The 16656-nt window shown below is 41.8% G+C and overlaps 1 protein-coding gene across 1 annotated transcript in view; it reads left to right on the forward strand.

Moving 5' to 3' along the window:
• LOC136859064 (uncharacterized) overlaps nucleotides 1-16656 on the forward strand; it is a 792234-nt gene that overhangs the window by 187015 nt on the left and 588563 nt on the right. The window contains exon 21 of the mRNA XM_068225768.1: nucleotides 2002-2179. Within this exon, the coding sequence (XP_068081869.1) occupies nucleotides 2002-2179 (178 nt within the window). The remainder of the gene's footprint in view (nucleotides 1-2001; nucleotides 2180-16656) is intronic.

Raw genomic sequence — 16656 nt, forward strand, 5'->3', positions numbered from 1 at the left:
CGAAAGCTCCAAGTGCCATTTCGACAGACCACTCGGTCATGACTTTGGCTTTATAAAAGTGTCCATTCATGGCCACACCCAGTGGGGGGGGGGGTGAGGTTAGGGAGATTTAAAACTCCTCCGAAATAAAAATTAACTTATAAATTTAAACAGCACTTATGGGTTGTGAATTATAATACACTAGAAATATTATGAAAATTAGCATTTGTAAATTAAACAATTGAATTTAACCTATTGTATATAATCTGTGCCAACTTTAAATGTTCCTCTATGAATACAGTTAACAAATTTACTGAAAATATAAACGGGAATTTTAATTATGGTGAGCTAGACGGATTGTTTGTTTTTAATGTTCTTAATCCATTTTGCAAAATCGCACTGCACGCACGTGTTAAAAGCGTGCGCTACCCACCAGACCACTATGAATTTACCCCTCCACTTAATCCGTTGAGTTCTAAAAGGTACTTCTCTAAAACTGGTTTAAACTTTTCTTACTGTAACATATTTGTTACTACAGGTTTTGTTTTTGGAAGCCGCCCTCCCTCACCCCCCCCCCCCCACCAAATCCTGACCCCTCTGAAAAAAAATCTAGGTACGGCCTGGAGTGCACTGTCATACTGAAAGTGAAAAGGGCCAGTTCCAAATTTTTGCCAAAGGGTGGGTAGCAGAGAAGTCTCCAATATTGTCTGGTTCATGATTTGAAGAACTTAAAAGGTGGACCAATCCAAACCACGAAAAGCAGGCCCGCACCATAATGTCTTCTCCGACAAATTTCACAGTAGGAACAATGCTCTCCGGTAAATAACGCTCACCTGGCATTTGGTTGGTCCATGCAGGTCCATCGGACTGCCATGACGTGTAGCGTGATTCGTCACTCCATATGATGCTCTTCCATTGTTCTAGCGTCACATGCGACATGTTTTGTACCACTGTAAGTTGTAGTGAGTTTTCAGCGTAGTATTCCTTAGTTACGTGTCACAACTCGCACAAGGAATTCAAGAGCAAACACCTCCTGACAAATACCGAGCTCGATAGCTGCAGTCGCTTAAGTGCAGCCAGTATCCAGTAATCGGGAGATAGTGGGTTCGAACCCCACTGTCGGCAGCCCTGAAAATGGTTTTCCGTGGTTTCCCATTTTCACACCAGGCAAATGCTGGGGCTGTACCTTAATTAAGGCCACGGCCGCTTCCTTCCCATTCCTAGGCCTTTCCCATCCAATCGTCGCCATAAGACCTATCTGTGTCGGTGCGACGTAAAACAAATAGCAGTACAGTAGTTCCTCCTGACAAATGGTACAAATACTGGCAACACTTTCAGATGTCACGGTTTCCAATAAAACTTGCCAGTTTGACTTCACCACACGTCGAAGTCATCGACAGTTCATCTCTGTTAAATGTTTTGAGATCCCCTTGCTAAGGTGGGGTGTTTATAACTCCTTGACGCTCACCACTTCTTTCTTCTTTTCCTGCCGCTTTTCCCACACCTAAGGGGTCGCAGGTGCGAAATGCGTCGCACATGTGGATTTGTCCCTGTTTTACGGCCGGATGCCCTTCCTGACGCCAACCCTCTATGGAGGGATGTAAGCACTATTGCGTGTTTCTGTGGTGGTTGGTAGTGTAGTATGTTGTCTGAATATGATGAGGAGAGTGTTGGGACGGACATATACACCCAGTCCCCGAGCCAGAAGAATTAATCAGAAGCGATTAAAATCCCCGACCCGGCCGGGAATCGAACCCGGGACCCTCTGAACCGAAGGCCAGTACGCTGACCATTCAGCCAACGAGTCGGACCTTGACGCTCACCACTACATCACTCATTCTTGAACGTGATATCTGAAATTTCATGGACGGAATAACTGAATCGATGGGCATACGCTCAACAGTTTACAGTAGGTGGTGATATGAACGATGGCGAACATGGTTATGAAATTTTACTTTAATAAAGTAACTAATATTTCATTGTCGTAGCAGCAGAAATCTTAATATGCCTTCCTGTTCACAGTGAGGACGATCTCCTTTTGGAAGAGAGTACTCCATCAGAACAACAGATGGTCGCTAGGACCATCGTGCATGAATTTGCTCATCAGTGGTTTGGTAATTTGGTCACTCCTACGTGGTGGAGCGATGCGTGGCTAAACGAAGGTTTTGCTTCCTTCTTTGAGTTTTATGCTGCTGACAAGGTAAGCATCGCAGGTATTGTGGAACCTAAATGTTCATGTCAAATGGTGAAGCTGAGCTTGAGAAAAACACCTGCGGGTAGCTGATAGCGTGTCTCTACCTAAGATGGCATTTCCGGAGTAAATAGCACGCGCTGTTGCCTGATTTCTACTACCGCAAGGCGAGACTAAAGGACTGAGTAGTTGAACTGAATGTTTACTGACAGAGTCCTGCGTTTACCCACGACTTTCCCAAATCCTTAAACCTGTTTACCTGTCTTAGGTAAATATGGCACCTTGTTCTACGAATGTTACTTAATTTCCCTTTATTAAAAATTCAGATCCAGTATCGTTGAGGAATCTATACATGGTGAATGAGAAAAATCTGGCAATGATTATTCATTATTAACCCAGTTTCTACAGTACTGTCATATTTTCTCGACTTTTTCGTTTTATCATTCTTTTGCGGTTGTAGTTTCGCAGTTATTCTTGAATCACCCTGTTTTGTTCTTCCTTTCTAATACTATAAATGGTTCTTTCAGAAAATCATGTTCTGGAAATTTCCTTCATTGTATTACATTCCATTTCTAAAGAAATATTTGAGAACATTAACGCTATTCCCTTTCCTTTCCTCGTAGCCTGCCAGTAGGCTATAGCGTACTTTGCGTTATTCATCTTCCATCGTTCTACTGTAAAACAGTTTTTAATGGGCAATATCTCAGATAGGCCAACGGCCGTAGCCGTGTTGAAACACCGGATCCCGTGAGATCTCCGAAGTTAAGCAACATTGGGCGTGGTCAGGAGTTGGATGGGTTGCCACGCGCTGTTGGTGGGGGGTAAGGGAATGGAGGAGCGGAAAGGAACTGGCCACCCTACCGTACGTAAACTCCAGCTCAGGAACACCTCTGCGGAGGTTCGAATCTGCCTTCGGGCAGAATACACCCTTACCCTTATCTCAGATAGATTTCCGGTGATGATAGGTTAAGACACTTCTGAGACAGGGAAGGAAGCGGCAGTAAGCCTCAATTAAGGAACAGCACCTGCATTTGCCTATGTGAAAATGGAAAATCCTTCTTCAGGGCTGCCAATAGTGGTGTTGGAACCCACCATCTCGATCACTGCTACGTAGCTCGTACCACGCAACCAGCTAGCTTGTACATCAATTGTTCACTACGATTTAATGAATATTCTAGTTAAAACGCTAAAATAGAACCAATAATTCACGCGAACAATATCAATCATGTACATTGATAAAAAAAATCATGAGCCCATGGATTTATTTAAGTTCCTTGCAGGCACATCTGCGGATGCGGGAGTCCATTAATTTGTGCAATTGAATGAGAGAATGTAAGAAATTTAAGTTCAAATGAGCTCTTATTAATCTAATAAATTAAAAATACACATGTCACTTGTAATTAGGTTTGTCTATCCAAGTTCATTAGTACGATGCACAGCATATCACTTCTTACCTGTGCTGGGTGGTGCAGACGACAGGGGCATGAGTATATACTGGCAGGTCCAAACATTGCAAGTTCGATTCACTTTTAGCACGTACAGTATACGCCTACCTTTCATTTGTGCATTTTGATTATAAGTTTCGCCATTCATCCCTTTGATGTCGTTGCTTGCATGTAGTTATTTAGTCACTCCATTTGTTATGAAATATGAACCGATTTCTTCTCCATTCTTACGATATCCAAGAAAATATCATGATACACTTTGCTACCTACATTTGGTGTCCTTTCCTGTCGTTACTTAGCCCTCTTACTGGGTTTTAAACGCAAACGTCATTCCTGCAATTGTGAAGCTTGTACGGTCAACCTTTCTGGCGCTGTTTTTCGGCAACAGAAGCCGGTCGTAGGGAAGGCGATCCCACTCCTACACTTAGACGATGGGCCAGGCTTAATCGGAACATGCTCAAGAAGCAAAGAGACATTCTACAGGCCGCTCATCCACCTCTATTAGAGAACAAGATGAGGTCTCCTAGTAGCATTAGAGGAGAGCCCATTCCACTCAACTGTTTCACTGAGGGCGTTGCCTTCCTTTCCTGGTGTGGTGCAAATTTCCTGTAACGGAAATAAGAATTCGGGACTCCGAAATTACGTCGCGGATAGGATGATCCACTTGACCGAGAATGAAATAATATTCCTCGAGAATCCTAAACTGAGCGACAGAAGATATAGCCTAGTCTTCAGCAATGAAGTAATATTTTCTTGTGCATATGCGGAATAAATTCGTGCGTACCGTGAACCAACGCCAGGTACAATGCTAAATACGTTACCACTTCTCACAGAAGTAGTCCTTTTAGCATACAGTGCTGAAGTTGGCTGCCTCACGCAGTGCCGAGATGCTATTGAGAATTTCAGGAACCCTCGACGCCAAAATTTACCAACAGCTTTTATATCTCTGGTTGATTCCAGTACTGGGCATAATTTATACTTAAGGACAGCGTGTTATATTCCAAGAGGACAATCTCCCAGTTCATACCTCAACGACAGTTCTGCAATGGTTTGCTTCGCGGGTAAGGATCGAAGCGACACCTGAGCCTCCGAATAGTCCTGACCTGAGCCACACCTAATTGCTGCCACCTTATGCACGTCGTGACGCAGAATTTAAAATTCACGTGCTTTTTAACACTTGTCAGCTGCCATTTTAACCACGTGGGTACGGAATTTTATACAGCAGAACATCGCTAACCTCACTGCTGCCATCCTGACTGGGCTAAACCTCACTGTTGCCACGTTATGCATGTAGTAGCGGGCCATCTAGCATAAAATGTTAAAATCAAAGGCTGAGTGTTCCAAACACTAAAAAACTATCAAGCAGATACTGATTTCTGTTAGAAAAACGCAACTCAGTGCACCACTAATAGGTTGGGGATTTTATTCTTTATTACGTAATTTTGATAAGACGTGACCTGTAGGTTCCATTCCCTGTTATGTGTAGCATGAATTTCTTCGGTTCTGAACACAAAGTTTTAACTCATGATCATTAGCACGGTACGATGCGCAGGTCGCCTAGGGAGTCAAATAGAAAGACCTGCACCTGGCGAGCCGAACCCGTCCTGGGATATCCCGGCACTAAAAACCATACGACATTTCATTAGAACGGTAACCTTTTCGTTTTTAGGACGAGACAGTTATCAGTTTTCCGCGTACTTATAGTAGGAATAATACAAATGTTAAGCAGTTTAGGTTGTAACTACTCATAAAAGAAGGACTATAATAAAACCATAAGTCTGGTAGATCATTCAGTGCAGTTGTTTATTGAAGAATAACCACAGATATACACAACACGAATAGATTACATTACTGTAAGATACATTGTAAACAGTCATTGATCATGAACAATAGAAGTTACACATCGTCGCGAATTTGAAGTTAGAAGAGATAAACCATTTACCAATACAGATTAATTTGCTACATCTAACAAAGTAGAAGCGTTCTTGCAGATAACAATCGATGAGGGTGTTGCTGCTGTCAAAAATGTACCAACTTCAGCTAACTCCTCCTGGGAAGAGGAGGGCGCGGTGAGGTAGAAGAGGAGGAGCCCATTTACCCTTTAGCCCTTTAGCCCTTTAGCCCATTAGCCCTTTAGCTACTTAGCCCTCGGAGAAGGAGGGCGCGGTGAGGTAAATCAGAGTTCAAAATCAATACAGATATTTTCTGTTGCATGTTTTCGAATCCCGCAAAATTCATCTCCTTAGGCTAAAGATTTTTCATAGTATCCCCTGCAAAGCAGTAAAATAATTTTATCCGAAGTGATTAAGAAGAAGTATGTCGGATGGAGATAGACAACATTTGCAATTCTATGTGTGCGCGCTGATTGCATAGAAGTACGTTTGTATCAACAGAGAGATTAATCTCATAATGTTTTGAGTTATACGTTCTTCTGTTCTAAACACTAATTGTGAACATGTTTCATCTTGTTCTACAATCAATTCTAGTGTGTGCTAATTGTAACTTGTCTTGACGAATAGAAACATATACCACCGTAGCGATAAAAGTTTTCTGTTTAATAGTCAACATGTTTTGTCTTGTCGGATAAAGAAATACAGCATGTCAATTCTATATTTTTACAATTGCATTCTGTAACTAGATTGAACCTGTTTTGTCTTGTCGGATACAACATTTGCTTATCCTACAATATTTTCGCATGCTGAAAAAAGTATTACCATCTCCTTACCACCTCCTTCTCCTACCACTTTCTCCTCAATCGAAAAACATATGCGACGAGAACAACGCTACATAACGTAAGTATATTTGTTTGTAATGTAACGTTCAATTCAGGAAAGCATCTGTCTGTAAGAGGAGGGATTTAGCTAACCTTAGTAACTGTAAGAAGGCGTAATTTTGCCCTTTTGCCAGGAGGAGGAGGAGCCCTTTTGCGAGGAAGAGGAGCCTTTTCGCCCTTGGCTAGGAGGAAGAGCTCTTTTGCCATACAGATAATGAAGAGCCCTTTTGCTAGGTGGAGGTGCCAAAAAACCCGTTTGCCCTTTTGCCAGGAGGAGATGCCCTTTCCACAGGAGGAGGAGGAGCCCTTTTGCGAGGAAGAGGAGCCCTATTGTCCTTTTTCAAGAGGAAGAGCTCTTTTGTGATACAGATAAAGAGGAGCTCTTTTTCCCTATTGCCCAGAAGAGAAGCCCTTTTGCCCTTTAGCTGGGAGGAGGTGCCCTTTTGCCAAGTAGCCCTTTTTCCCTTTTGCCAGGAAGAGTAGCCCTTTGCCCTTTTGCCCTTTTGCCCTACGGATCAGGAGGAGTTCTTTTTTCCCATTTGGCCTTTTGCTAGGAAGAAGTTCCCTCTTTTCCTTTTGCCCTTTTGCTAGAAGGAGGTGCCCTTTTGACAAGGAATCCTTTTACCCTTTTGCTAGGAAGAGTAGCCCTTTTTCCCTTTTGCCCTACATATGAGGAGGAGGTGTTCTTTTTGCCCACTTACCCTTTTGCTAGGAGGAGGTGTCCTTTTGCCCTTTTGCTATACGGATGAGGAGGACGAGGAGGAGGAGGGAGGCTGTCTCCCTTCGGAGGAGGAAGAGGCTATAAGAGCCTATGTATAGCTGCCACCTTGTGCAGTAGCCCCCTGGGCTAGATTTCTCCATAAGAGCCTGTGCATAGCCACCATCTTGCGCAAGCGCCCTTAAGCTGTCTCCTAAGAGCAGCCGCCATCTTGCACAGTAACCTCTGACCCACGTTCTACGAGTCAGCCTCATAAGGGCCTGTGCATAGCCGCCATCTTGTACAAGCGCCCTTAAGCTGTCTCCTAAGAGCAGCCGCCATCTTGCACAGTAACCTCTGACCCACGTTCTACGAGTCAGCCTCATAAGGGCCTGTGTATAGCCGCCAACTTGCATAGTGGCCTCTAAGCTTTCTCCATATAAGCCTGTGTATAGCCACCATCTTGCGCAAGCGTTCATTACCATCATCCTTCTCCATAAAGAACCCATGTATAGTAGCCATCTTGAGCAATCGCCTATGGCCGTCTCATAAGAGCCTGTGTATAGCCGCCATCTTGCGCGAGAGCCCTTAAGCCTTCTTCTAAAAGCAGCCGCCATCTTGCACAGTAACCTCTGACCCACGTTCTACGAGTTAGCCTCATAAGGGCCTGTGTATAGCCGCCAACTTGTGCAGTAGCCTCTAAGCTAGCTTTCTCCATATAAGCCTGTGTATAGCCACCATCTTGCGCAAGCGTCCATTGCCATCATCCTTCTCCATAAAGAGCCCATGTATAGTCGCCATCTTGTGTAATCGCCTATGGCCGTCTCATAGGAGCCTATGTATAGCCACCATCTTGCGCAAGCGCCCTTAAGCCGTCTCATAAGAGTCTATGTATAGCAGCCATCTTGCGCAATTAGATAGCCGCCGTCTTGCGCAAGCGCCCTTAAGCCGTCTTATAAGAGCATATATATAGCCGCCATCGTGTAGAATTAGAAAGCCGCCATCTTGCGCAAGCACCCTTGGCCGTCTCATAAGAACAGCAGTCATCTTGCGCAAGCGTCTTTAGCTAGCTTTCTTCTTATAAGCCTGTGTATAGCCGTCATCATGCGCAAGCGCCCCTAAGCTATCTCATAAGAGCCTATGTATAGTCACCATCTTGCACAGAAACCTCTGATACAGGTTCTAGGAGTTAGTCTCATAGGAGCCTGTATATAGCCGCCATCTTGTGCAATTGACGTCAGGAAGAGCATCTGGCCGTAAAACTAAGGTTAGGCTTCTATGTAGTTAAGTGTCCTCTTTTATGTGAATCTCTTTTGCCCTACTACTCAAAACGTCTCAAGAATACCCATTGCCCTACTACTCAAGATGGCATCGGGAAGGACATCTGGCCGTAAAACTGAGATTAGGCCTCTCCATGAGGTTAGGCTTGCTCCCTTGTGCGCAAAAAGTAAGGTTAAGCCCCTCCAAGATAGCGTCTGTGAAGTTAAGCTCGCTCTCTTAGGCGTCAGGAAGGGCATCTCGTCATAAAACTGAGGTTAGGGCCCTCCATGAGGTTAGGCTTGCTGTCTGACGCGTAAATAGTAAGGTAGGCCCCTCCAAGATAGCGTCTGTGAGGTTAAGCATGCAGTCTTAGCCAGCATAGCACTGACCTTACTAGAGGTCAATGAGGTGGAAGCCTCTGCCGAGAGCCGGATGTGGAGGTGGTACCAGAAGCATCCAAAAACAGCTACTGTCATCGAGGTAGATTCGAACAGGACAATCACTCAATTCATACACCCACGACAGTTCGGCGATGGTCTGCTTCGCGGGCGAGGATCGAGGCGATGCTTTGACCTCTGAATAAGTCCTGACCTGAAACACATTTGCCTAAAAATACATTAAAGTAGTTATTACTATTTTTCAAGCTTTCATCCTCTCTCTGAAATTAACGACAAGGAACTTTCTTAGCCGAGCAAATTCTTGAAGTATAGATTTATTCAAAAATGTATTTGAGTCTGAAATTATTTTTAATTTTTACCGCAGGGAATTTATCCACCACTTTTTAGTAGTGGCCACATAATTTTGTTTTCGTTACTGTAAAAGTTTCAACTGGATATAACAGCTATTTAGATAATTACCACGTGATATGATGCGCCTCTGTGGTATAGTGGTTAGTGTGATTAACTGCCACTTCCGGAGGCCCGAGTTCGATTCCCGGCACTATCACGAAACTTGAAAAGTAGTACGAGGACTGGAACATGCTCCACTCAGCCTTGGGACGTCAACTGGGCAGAGGGGTTTCGATTCCTACTTGAGCCAACCTCGAAGAGGTTTTCCACGGTTTCCCACTTCTACAGGAAAGTGCCGGGATGGTATCTAGTGTGTTTATAGTAATTATAGTGTGTTTGTTTGTCTACCTCTTAGTTCCGTTTCTTGATGTCGGTATTGGGGATGAGGTGAGATGAATGTATTTGTCATGTTTTACGGCAGGATGCCGTTCCTGCCACACGCCTCAGTTGAGGAGCTAATGAAGATGAAATGAATGATGGTGAATGCAGCTGGGTAAGGAAATCGAAGGCATCGGTTGTGGGCTATGAAATGGAGATGTCCGTGGTATTTGTCTGGAAGTGACAATGGGAAACCACAGAAAACCATTCTCAGTACAGCCGAGTATGTGGTTCGAACCCACGCGTCTCCCGAATGCCATAGCCGTAGCGCAGGCATGTGAAGGTCACGAGCTGACGGACAACTCTGCGTGCACGAGAAACAGCTGTTACGAGCGCTAGCCCAGGGCGTTACAAGGTAGTGCAAGCCTGGAGGAGTGTGCATTACACGTACTCCGTGCAATACATTGACTCCAGTGCGATAAACAGATATGACTTGAAAACAATATTCTCTCACCCATGGGTGGATAATGCAAGTATCGAGCTCGAATTATTTTTGTTATTATTTTACGATTATGGTTATTATTACTTGTAATGTACAATTATGAAGCGTTTACATCCATTTAGTATTAGTATTATTATTATTACATCATATGTACTGTACTCATACTGGGTAATTTAGGGCAACTATTATATAATTTGGTTTCACAAACAGATGTATAGATGGAATAGTTGGATGAGAACCTCCGGAAGTCACTTACCAGGTTTGAAGTCTCGTCCTCCCTACTTTCATTTCGTCACCGGCTGAACTCATAAAGCATACGGGCAATGGAATGTTCGTCAAAGAAAATAGGCACTACATAAAATATAACGAAAGTAGAATTCTATAATGTGAGAGGAATACACTAATATTATTAAATGAGAAGATTCTTCGTTGTAATATTATTTGCTAAACATTTTATTATACTGATAAAATCACACGAGATAGTGCCATACTACAACACATGAACAAGAAACAGTCAAGAATAATGACCTTGTAGTTTATTCATAGTTGTAGTTGGTTCTCGGCATACCTCAAATCATTTGGTTAATTATCATGGTTGTAGAAAGTATTCCTTCCCATAAGTACATTTCCTTTAAAACACGAGATTACATCGCCGTATATCAAACACATGGTCCATTTGACCATGATAATTATATATTTACACTGAACACATACGTGTATCCTGGGTTTACCTAGCAAATTATATTCAAAGAAAAATCAGCCAACGCTGGAATCGAACCCATCACCATAGAACACTTTGGGAAGTAATAAAACACCTAAACATATTACATAAAAAATTTATCAAACATATATCACACAATACATCTCGAAGATTATGGCTTAACCAAGCCATAGTATCTGGTCAAATTCTTCGCTCCAACATGGGCCGAACTCAAGTACTCCAGCTTCCAAGGTAAAAAATTTAAAACTCCAAGCAGGAGCTAATTTAATGCATAAACATGAGAAGAGATCTATCCTTCGCAAAATCAGAAAATTATCCGCAATACTTACAACGTATCATTAGAATGGAATTGAGATTGCTTTGGCGAATGAAAAGGATCTCGCCGGTAAACCTTAAGCTTTGCTGGAAACTACGGAATGTTCCTCGACCCTAAGTCGCACGTAGTAAAACTGTCAATCATGACAACAGCTGTGTGACCAGCTCCGTGGCTACAAAACACATTGAACTCGTCATATCTTTCTTTCTTTCTTTCTTTCTTTCTTTCTTTTATATATATCATCTCGGCTTGTTCGCAAGTACGCATTCATTTGAGAGCCATTACTTCTTATTATTCATTATTTGGCTATATATTCAGCCCAATTCAATATATCACAACAGCCATAATTATTATTATCCTTTATCATTCCAACAACACAACATGTTACAGCTTCACCCTTTCATATCATACCACCGCATCTCAAATCCGTTCCATTAATTTACAGAGAAGACTCCATTCTTACAGGTTATTTAATTCTTCTCGCATATCTATATAATTCGCAAAATACCTCGGTTTGGGACATCTTCAATGATCATCTATTATCATACGGGATTTATAATACCTGACTCACCTTGAAGCAAACATATAGTTTATATTCAAACTACTATGAAAATCTTTCCCAGATAGTAACATTACGAAGAAATTATAAGTTTAGCTAAATCGCTATTCTTCCAAAATATGTGCTTCATATAAACTAAGAATTTATGGGATCTATATAATAATTCATGCAAATAAACCTACTAAATATCAATGATTATTCTTAAATCACTTGAAAATTCTAACTAAAATTATAAATCTTTTTCCAGTCACACGCGTATAGTATTCTCTACATTTAATATTGTTAATCATATATTTTTAATATTTACAAAATAAAAATTGCTACTGGCATGCAAATCTCGTGGTTTAATATATTCAAATGGATTGTACTTACCAAATACTGGGTATGGTTTGCCGTCATCTCGAGGTACATCTTAGGTTTTTACTCCGTTATGATGAGCGGTCTCCTCTTTGATAGTCCTTGGTTCCTCCTCGTACTACCACGATCCATGTTTCGAACTGTGGTCTTCTTAGTTAGTTCTCTGGGCGTTTCCTGTAGAAATAACTGCAGGCACTTAGGCGTGATTCTTGTAGGCTCCAGATCTCGGGTTCGGCGATCACTCACGAACATACAGGCAAAATGGGAAATCAGTTATTAAACACTGTTTATGTACTTTCAAAGGGATCTACTGCTGATAAGATACACTGATAACTTTAAATAGATCAATGAAAATAGTGGCAAGTTTGTAGAAATCACTGTTCATTTCACCATTAATCACACAGTCTATCACCACGAGTATCCATGGAGTATGCAAACGCTAATTTTATCAGGAATAGTTCTTCAATTTTACTAAACGTCACTCACTCGTAAAATGCTTTGGATCGGTTATTGCTAATTACTGAACGTAATTAGCTGTCTCACTACCTCTAAACAACCTGACGCGTTTGCCTTTTCACTGGTTATTGCATCATGAGCCGCAACTGACTGTTGTTCTTATTTGAAATATTGAATGTTGATATAAGACTTCTATTCACCAATACTGTACATTGTCTTGTACCACACGGCTTATTCCGCGATATTTTACATCGCACTGATGTGTTTTTCATCTATGACACAACACTTCATAAACTGATATCCAAGTCCACTCCTAACGTGTTAGTACTGCAGCTACACAAATGACTTTGGGATACTGTATCTAGGTCCTGGCTCTACTTATAGCCTCCGGACAAAATGATCAGGGGGGAGATAAATTATGCCCCTGCTGAATTTGAAGGTCCGGTAATCGGTATCTTTCAGCGACGTGAAAACACTCGAATTATACCTTGTGACCTCTACTTTCTACTGATCGCATATAAAACTAAAGCGATCAGTGGGTCATTCACATTCTCAAAAGCGTTCTTATAAAGAAAATCACGCGTCATGGTTCATCACGCAAGATCTCCCACTTTTTTCCACACGTTGTCAGATTTCAGCAGTCATCTTTAATCTGCGTACTGCTATATGACAAGCGTCATTACCGACCCACCATTAAAGTATTGCATTTATATGCATCAACAATTAGCATTCAATACATCGGTTCGAATGAGACCTGACTCATAAATTTCCAAACATTATTTCAGATGAAGGTGTTCTTCTTCTTCCTCTTTTTAGTAAATTGTAGTGAAGTGGCACCAGTGAATGCGGTGTTGAATTAGTACATACATACATACATACATACATACATACATACATACATACATACATACATACATACATTATCATTATAGACTCTTATGCCTTTCAGCGTTCAGTCTGCAAGCCTCTGTGAATTTATTAAACGTCGCCACAATCCTCGATTTTCAACTAGTGTTCTGGCCTCATTTAGTTCTATACCTCTTATCTTTAAATCGTTAGAAACCGAGTCTAACCATCGTCGTCTTGGTCTCCCTCTACTTCTCTTACCCTCCATAACAGAGTCCATTATTCTCCTAGGTAACCTACCCTCCTCCATTCGCCTCACATGACCCCACCACCGAAGCCGGTTTATGCGTACAGCTTCATCCATCGAGTTCATTCTTAAATTAGCCTTTATCTCCTCATTCCGAGTACTATTCTGCCATTGCTCCAACCTGTTTGTACCAGCAATCATTCTTGCTACTTTCATGTCTGTTACTTCTAACTTATGAATAAGATATCCTGAGTCCACCCAGCTTTCGCTCCCGTAAAGAAAGGTTAGTCTGAAAACAGACCGATGTAATGATAGTTTCGTCTGGGAGCTGACTTCCTTCTTACAGAATACTGTTGATCGCAACTGCGAGCTCACTGCATTAGCTTTGCGACACCTTGATTCAATCTCACTTACTATATTACCACCCTGGGAGAATACACAACCTAAGTACTTGAAATTATCGACCTGTTCTAGCTTTGTATCACCAATCTGACATTCAATTCTGTTGAATTTCTTACCTACTGACATCAATTTCTTCTTCGAGAGGGTAATTTTCATACCATACTCATTGCACCTATTTTCAAGTTCCAAGATATTAGACTGCAGGCTCTCGGCACAATCTACCATTAAGACTAAGTCGTCAGCATAGGCCAGACTGCTTATTACATTTCCACCTAACTGAATCCCTCCCTGCCATTTTATACCTTTCAGCAGATGATCCATGTAAACTACGAACAGCAAAGGTGAAAGATTACAGCCTTGTCTAACCCCTATAAGTACCCTGAACCAAGAACTCATTCTACCATCAATTGTCGCTGAAGCCCAATTGTCAACATAAATACCTTTGATTGATTTTAATAATCTACCTTTAATTCCATAGTCCCCCAGTATAGCGAACATCTTCTCCCTCGGTACCCTGTCGTATGCTTTCTCTAGATCTACGAAACATAAACACAACTGCCTATTCCTCTCGTAGCATTTTTAAATTACCTGGCGCATACTGAAAATCTGATCCTGACAGCCTCTCTGTGGTCTGAAACCACACTGGGTTTCATCCAACTTCCTCTCAACGACTGAATCGCACCCTCCCTTCCAAGATACCAGTGAATACTTTGCCTGGTATACTAATCAATGAGATACCTCGATAGTTGTTGCAGTCCTTCCTGTTCCCTTGCTTATAGATAGGTGCAATTACTGCTTTTGTCCAATCTGAAGCTACTTTACCAACCCTCCATGCTAATTTTACTGCTCTATGAAGCCATTTCATTCCTGCCTTCCCACTATACTTCACCATTTCAGGTCTAATTTCATCTATTCCTGCTGCTTTATGACAATGGAGTTTATTGACCATCCTTTCCACTTCGTCTAGCATAATTTCACCAACATCATTTTCCTCCTCCTCATGAGCTTGGCTGTTCGCAACACCACAAGGATGATTTCCTTTTACATTGAGAAGATGTTCAAAATATTCCCTCCACCTCTCCAGTGATTCCCTGGGATCTATTATGAGTTCACCTGAATTACTCAAAACACTGTTCATTTCCTTTTCCCCTCCATTCCTAAGATTCTTTATTACTGTCCAGAAAGGTTTCCCTGCTGCTTGACCTAGCCTTTCCAGGTTGTTACCAAAATCTTCCTATGAATTAGTAGAGGACTTTTATTTCTCAGGGGTTTACACACCTTAACTCAGCCCACTCTCCGACAACCTACATTTCCACGCGTAGCGTCATCCTTCCATCTCGCTCACACGAAAAGAGAGCGCGATTTCAAGATTCAGCGGCACTGCGCTATCCTTTTCTCGATACAGCGCAGAATACTGCTCCCTTCGGGCTTGTATTTTGCAAATCACATCCCGGTTCGGCATGTAGACTGCTAATTACTACATTATATGTCATAGAATGTTGCGGAAAACGGCATATATAATTAACTAAACCTCCTAATATGCCTATGGCATGGTGATGAACGGTCACAGTACATACAATATGATTGCGCTTTTTGTGAGGTTCTGTACATAAATATTCGTATGAGTTCAGTTAATGTAAATACCTGCAAATTAATACTATATAATTAATTCTTACCTGTATATACAGGAACCAAAACTCGATCGCAAAAATTTAGGAATGGATTCCTCACATAGAGAGAAGAGAAAGAGGATATGACAACATGGGTCCGGAAACTTATACTTAAAGATTTATTCAAACTATGTAACACAAATTCATTTTAGCAATAATTTACATGTCCTCATGCAATCGTCCAATCGTCTCATCAATAGAGGTTCGCCATTAACATTTGGGCAGGCATTGTTGGTGATTCCTTGTTGAGACCCTACGTTTTTCCGCATAGGCTTACTGGACAGAACTACATGGATTTCTTGCGTATTGCATTGCCTGATTACTTGGAAGATATGCCACTTGCATCCCATCGACAAATATTTTTCATGCATGATGGTGCTCCCGCACATTTCAGTCTGCTGCCCGCAGGTACCTGAACACCCATTTTCCTGAGCGCTGGATAGGCATTGTGACAACCTCTCAGGCAGTACGCACTACACCAGGCATTTTTGATCGCGTGCGTTAACTCCATCCGACGACGAGCGGAGGCTTGTATTCAAGCTGAAGGTCGTCACTTTGAACATTTCCTCTGATAAATGCTCAAAGTGCTTCAGCTGCCGTTATGGTGTAAATGTACAAAAGTTTGAATAAATCTGTAAGTATACGTTTCCGGACCCATGTTGTCGTAACCTTTCTTTCTACTCTATGTGAGGAGTCCATTACTAAAATTTTGCCGTCGAATTTTGGTACACTCTGTATAATTTGTAATCTATAATTGTGACACACACTGTACTTCCAGAAAGGCACTAGAACGATGGAGAATATTCTGTACATTATAATCTATGTATTAGGAACTCTCGAATTTTCGAGAAGGTATTTTTTGTAATGTAGCTTTCGAGAAGCCTGGCCAGGAACATATATAAGGAGATGGTCTTGATTTTAAGGACGAGTTATTGTTCAGTAGAGTTATTGGTTGACGAGTTATTGGTTAGAGAGTTATTGGTTGACGAGTTATTGTTTAGTAGAGTTATGCTGTAGCAAGGTTATACTTGTGACCACGTGTTGTGACATGCTTTTAAGCAGTCAACTGTTTCAACCAAAGAGAATGGGTTTCAACTGTGTGTTAAGGTTGCAATCTCCATGTGCAGCG

Source organism: Anabrus simplex, chromosome 1 (genome assembly GCF_040414725.1).
Source record: "Anabrus simplex isolate iqAnaSimp1 chromosome 1, ASM4041472v1, whole genome shotgun sequence".
NCBI lineage: Eukaryota > Metazoa > Arthropoda > Insecta > Orthoptera > Tettigoniidae > Anabrus > Anabrus simplex.